The 6000-nt window shown below is 44.9% G+C and overlaps 1 protein-coding gene across 5 annotated transcripts in view; it reads left to right on the top strand.

Annotated features, from left to right (window-relative positions):
• Positions 1–413: 413 nt before the first annotated feature.
• The window catches only part of ADGRB3 (adhesion G protein-coupled receptor B3), a 682811-nt gene continuing 677224 nt past the window's right edge, over positions 414–6000 (top strand). For 3 of the 5 annotated variants that reach the window (XM_074333155.2, XM_074333156.2, XM_074333152.2), the window contains exons 1-3: positions 415–1134; positions 2530–2695; positions 3803–4574. In XM_074333155.2, the coding sequence (XP_074189256.1) occupies positions 3818–4574 (757 nt within the window). In that variant the 5' untranslated portion in view covers positions 415–1134; positions 2530–2695; positions 3803–3817. Of the gene's footprint in view, positions 1135–2529; positions 2696–3802; positions 4575–6000 lie in introns of all 5 variants that reach the window. The other 2 variants (XM_074333154.2, XM_074333153.2) reach the window with 2 other exon arrangements.

Raw genomic sequence — 6000 nt, 5'->3', positions numbered from 1 at the left:
AAAAACCTCCCAGACGCAGAAAATACCGCTTTCGGGACGTGCTTGGTTTTGAGTAGCCGTGACGTGCAAGCGCACCGCGGCCTCGGCTGGAGCTCCGCGCAGCCCCCCTCCCGCCGGGGCTCCCGCCTCTCCCACCGAGCCGCTCCGCTCCTTTTCTCTCGCACACACGGGCCCGCGCCCTCGGGAGGCAGAACTCCGGGACGGCGCAGCTGCGGCGCTGCACGCGTGGAGCCTCGGGCCCGCTGCCCCGCGCACCCAACTGGCGCTGGCTCAGGGAGCCCGGTGTGTGGCGCGCGGCGGCGCGCGCGCCTATGAATTTACGGGGAGCCGGCGCGCGCGTCCGGGGACGCGCACCCCCTCCCTGGCGCGCGCCCCAGGGAGAGCGAGCGCCGCGCGCCGGCGCGCACACCGAGACAGAGCTTTACTATCTCGCTCCCTCTCGCGCCTCCCTCCTCTCTGGGCATTCAAACAGCTTTCCGACATCACCAGCCAAGGATTTTTCCCCCCCTCTCCTTAGTCGCCGTCCGTCCATCAGTACCTGCGGGGGGGGGGGGAGGGCGGAGGAGGAGGGAGGAAAGCGGAAAGAGGAAAAAGCAAAAGCTTGAGCCTTCCGATCCGACCACGAATACTCCTGTAATAAACCCACCGCCCCAACAAATCTGCCTTAGCAGCCGCAGCCGCTGCCGCCGCCGGTCACTTCTCGTCTCAGCGCCTTCTTTGCTTCTTGGCTAATCGGTTTGTTGAGGGGGTAGATTTGATAAAACAAATCCTTGCTCTTAAGCCATTTGCATTTTTTGATGTTGTTGTTTCCTTAGAGTCTCTCTTCGGGGGGCTTGCTCTCCCCCCCCCCCCCACGCCCTCGGTTGGAGGTTGGATTCAGTTGGATACGGCGTCAGGCTCCGGGGTCCTGGGGGCTTTTTTCTCCCACGCCTTCCCATCATTGATCCCCCCCCCCGTCTTTTGCTTCTCATATATGTGTTTTTTTAAAAATAAACCCTGATTTTTGAAGCTGAGCCGGGGAAAATGGGCAACGGTGATTGGGACCGAAGGGGAGTCTCTCCGTCACTGTTGCTGGGACGCGTGCCTGTGCTGGTGTCTTAGAGCAAGAGCCTCCCTGAGCTTTCGGAGTGGAAGGTAAGGAAGGGGGTCCAGGGGTCACCTTCCCTCTGCAAGGGGTCGCCACCGAGGAGCTTTCGGCTAGGTGTTTGCGGAGAGAGGACCAGGAAAGGGAAGGCTGTTGCTAGCAGATGGAAGGGCTGCGAGCAAACCCGACTGTCTGCATTTACTTAAACGCCGCAGTTGAAAAGTTAGAGAAGTCTGGTTTTCAAGAGATGAGCTGAGTCGGAAGGAATAGGCAAGGGGACCTAGAAAATCTGACGGTGTGTGTGATTGGGATAATTTTTATGAGGGGAAAATTTTAGGTTAAAAAGGAAGTTAAGGGAGAGCAGTGGGTCTCTATTGGGGAAAAAAAAAAATCAGTGGAGTGATGGCGCCGTCTATGTTCGACTAAACTAAAGTGTCACCCAGAAAATCAGTTTTGAGAATAGCTAAACTAAACGTCTGCTTCTCAGCAGGAGACAAATAAATGAATACATACATACATGCAAAAATAAAACATCCTTGAGACCTCGGTGGCCAGCCCTAGACACCCACCTCCCCATTCTTTCTTTCTTAAAGAGGGAAATACAATTGTTTGAACTGACCCTGCAGTGTGTGGAGGGGGGGGGGGGCAGCAGAGTACAATGATTCGTTTTTGATTATTTCGAATAAAACAAGACTCCATACACCAAGGCCTAATGATTAAAATAAAGAGCATTCAATTGAGGGGAGTCTTGAGCAGGCTTGAAAGTGAAATCAGAGCTATTTCCTCACTCTTTCTAGTCCTTGATGAGCACAGCAATGCAGACAAGCACTGTCAAAAGGAAGCAAAAGTACCGGATTTCATTAGGAAAAGAAATACGACCTCTTTTTGAGTTACCGGGTTATAAAATGAAGCCCCCTTTCATGGATGGAATTCCTAATTTAAACACTTATTGTCACATTGGCTCTCCTCGCCTCCACTCTATACTGAAGAACACTGCGCAGACCTGCATTGCCTGCAAAGTGCTACAGCAAAAAAAAGAGAAAATTATTCCCAGAATTTTCTACAACTTTTTCTATCTTTTTAACCTTTAAGTGCTCGTTGGCTTTATTTTCTCAAGAACAAAATGCATTATTCATTGAGCTGTATGCTTGAAACAGAGGAAGAACAGTTTTGATAGTTCCAGCAGTTCTGATGTTATTTTAAACTGCTGCTATATAGAGATTTAGAGTTGGGGCTGCTTTTGCCTATATCAAGACATAGAATTTGAATTATGATCTGGAAAATGCAGATCTATCTTCAGGGACTTCGGTCACTGGATTTTGTGTGCATGCGTTGGTGTGTGTTATGCAATGGGAAGGAAGGTTTTATCCTTTGGTTCAGAGAGGACCCAGGCTAAGACATGAAAACTCTTAACTATATGTCTGTATATTTGTCTCTGTTTACAGAATAGTGGAAGAGACTGCAGCCTAAAGACTTTTAAAATTAACTTGGCATCACTTTTCTCAGCTCAAAGGCTAAACAAAAAAGCAGTGTCATTTATTCTAAGAAATAACTTCTTAAAGGTTAAAGCTGAGAAAAATTCAAGCTATTTTTGGATAACAACTTACAGAGGTAAATATAACAAAGGATTACTTTATTATGCAAGGCCAAGTTAAAAAATATATAAAGAAGAGGAGCTTTGGAGCTGTGGTTGGAAAGAGAGCAATTCAATAACTGAAATCTGTTAGGAAAGAAAATGCTAATGTCTTTTACTTATCATGTGTAAATCTTAAATTACAGTAGATAACTCTATATAAAATAGCTCCAATTTAACAAACAAATTAAAAGACTGAAGCCAGCTCAGTTAATGTGGTCCTGGGATATTTTTTTCACTGGCATTGCCTTCGGATACAGATACTAATACAATGATCCACTTTATGTATCCCAAGAGGGCATGTCACATTGAAATGACTGCCTTAAATTCTGGTTCTCACTGGTGATGTCGAACAAGCCTTCCCTGTGTATATATACACTTATGCCCTTTCTCAGATGATGGTTTTAAAATTCTGTTAATCCACATGAATGCTGGTGTTTTTGCACAGGAATTTCTCATCAGTTTACAGCGTGGCCCCTACAAAGACAAGTAGATACATTTAGAAGAATATGTTTCATCTGCAGCAAATCATTTGTGCTTTTAAAATTGTGGCTATCATTTATCGTAATTACTTTCACATTTAAGAGAAAGACATAATATGATGACAGCTGTTCCCAGATTATCAGATTAGATTTTGTGTGATGATGTTTACTGTAGGCAGAGAACTGAGGGAGAGAAAAGGTTGTATAGGTTGCTTAAAAATATTTTAAAAATTAACATCTAGGCTATGATATTTAAAAAGTCATTTTTTCTCTCCTTTCAATTCAAGAATAGAAGAATAGTACACTTGGTGTAAATACTGGTAGATAAATTAGAATATTACTATTAATCCATGAAATATTTTTTAATTGAATGTAGAGAATTTGGCCTTTATGGTGACCACTTGAGGGCGCTGTTCACACAGCAACAGATAATTTCCTGGCGTTATAAAATAAAAATTACCTGCCCTTCTTTTAAAAAGGTTTTTTTTTTTTTTTTTTTTTAACTGAAATCTTGAAAACAGCTGGCTGTAATATTGGAGGAGTTTCTTTTTTCAATGCACGTAGACTCCTACTTGCATTTTACTTTCATTGCCATTTTTACAGGCCAAATGACATAGGATGAAGGCTGTTCGTAACCTGCTGATTTATATATTTTCCACCTATCTCCTGGTTATGTTTGGATTTAATGCTGCCCAAGACTTCTGGTGTTCAACTTTGGTGAAGGGAGTCATTTATGGATCGTATTCTGTAAGTGAAATGTTTCCCAAAAACTTTACAAACTGCACTTGGACGCTGGAAAATCCAGATCCAACCAAATATAGCATTTACCTGAAATTTTCCAAAAAGGACCTTAGCTGCTCTAACTTTTCCCTCCTGGCTTATCAGTTTGATCATTTTTCTCATGAAAAAATAAAGGATCTTTTAAGAAAGAATCATTCTATAATGCAACTCTGCGATTCCAAGAATGCTTTTGTTTTTCTACAATATGATAAAAATTTTATTCAAATACGTCGGGTATTTCCAACCAACTTTCCAGGATTACAGAAAAAAGGGGAAGAAGACCAGAAATCTTTTTTTGAGTTTTTGGTATTGAACAAGGTGAGCCCAAGCCAGTTTGGTTGCCATGTATTATGCACTTGGTTGGAGAGCTGCTTAAAATCAGAAAATGGGAGAACAGAAGCATGTGGGATCATGTATACAAAATGCACCTGCCCTCAGCATTTGGGAGAGTGGGGAATCGACGACCAGTCGCTGGTTATGTTAAATAACGTGGTGTTACCCCTGAATGAGCAGACCGAGGGATGCTTGACCCAGGAGCTGCAAACCACCCAGGTCTGCAATCTTACCAGAGAGGCCAAGCGACCGCCCAAAGAAGGTAAGTGTCCCGCAGACACCGGGAGATACAGGGAGGTGAGGGGGCGTCTGGGGAGGGAATTAAAACGTGCTGTTTCAACACATGGGCGTAATTGTTTCTCCTTTCACTCTAGCATTTTTGGATTCATTTGATTAATGATCTTCACTGATAAAGGTCTCTTAGGCTAGTTTTAGGTTTCAAGATTTTAGAGAAGGGCAGTGAGGCTGAGATAGTTCTCAGCAACATAACCCCGGGAGTGCAGATGGAATATTCAGGAGAAAAAGAGATGCAAATACGTGGAGTCAGTTTGTACTGGAGGTCGGTGAGAAGGGGGCAGGGAGCTTTATTAGGCTGCAGCCCCTCGGGGAGACATCTCTCTCTCTCTCTCTCTCTCTCTCTCTCTCTCTCTCTCTCTCTCTCTCCCCCCCCTCCCTTTCCCCTCTCCCTCCTCCCCCTCCCTCTCTCCCTGCCCCTCTCTCTCCTCCCCCCCCCTCTCTTTCTTTCTCTCTTCCTCTCTTTCTAATCACACATGTGAAATGGATTTGTAGACATCTCCCTCAAGCTCCAGCCCTGTAAAAAGTCGCCTTCCCTTCCTCTCTGTCTCACCCTCTCAAACACGACCCTTTTCCAGGTTTGGGGCAGCACGACTAAACGTTGACACAAACTCAATAGTACGCCAATTTGGACCAAATGACCTGATACAGGAAGCCAAGGGTGCCCCTCCCTCTCACAGGTGAGGGATGTTAGACGTTTTGTATGATAAATACCTCCTCTTTGGTGGGTCAAGAAAACCCCACTGGAAGTGCAAACTCTGAGGTCTGCTCACTTGCAGGCGGGGGAGAAGGGTGGAATTGAAATGCAGGTTGATTCTGTAAGACCTGATATCCCTCTTGCGTGATTTTTGCTCTTCTTGGTCCCCTGTTGATATACACGAGAAAAGAGGGGATCGTCAGAGATGAGCTAAATGGAAAAGACAGTGCAACGGAAATGCGGAGGAAAAAGAGAAAGTACAGGAGTGATTTATAGTTTTCACCCAATCCCCAGTGGGGGAGCTACCAGAGCATTTGAGATCTTGGGTTATGTTTAATAATGCAAGAAAGCTGACATATTTTGAGAAAATTAGTTTCCTGTTTGGAAGGTTAATGTATGTGTTCCATTCATTTGAGGACATGGCTGATACACATTCGTTCTTGCTCCCCAACCATGCAAGAAGAGAGAGTGTTGATTTTTAATGCAGGAAATGTTTTCTGATCGCCACAAAGGTCCCTGTCTGTGGAAAGGGACAGCCAACCTCCAGTCTCTCTTCCCTCCCCCTCCCCCAACAGAAGTTGTCTTTGTAGCCAATATAAAATTGACACGTTGTTGGAGAATTTTCTTTAAGGGTAGCCAAGGCTTTGTAAAGGGGGAGGGAAAGAGAGGACTTAACTAGCTAAATGCGTTTTCTCGG

Source organism: Rhinolophus sinicus, chromosome 2 (genome assembly GCF_057876585.1).
Source record: "Rhinolophus sinicus isolate RSI-liver-muscle chromosome 2, RSI-T2T, whole genome shotgun sequence".
In the NCBI taxonomy this organism is placed as follows: domain Eukaryota; kingdom Metazoa; phylum Chordata; class Mammalia; order Chiroptera; family Rhinolophidae; genus Rhinolophus; species Rhinolophus sinicus.
The sequence above is the reverse complement of the archived record's forward strand: the minus strand, read 5'-3'. Positions and strand labels throughout refer to the sequence as shown.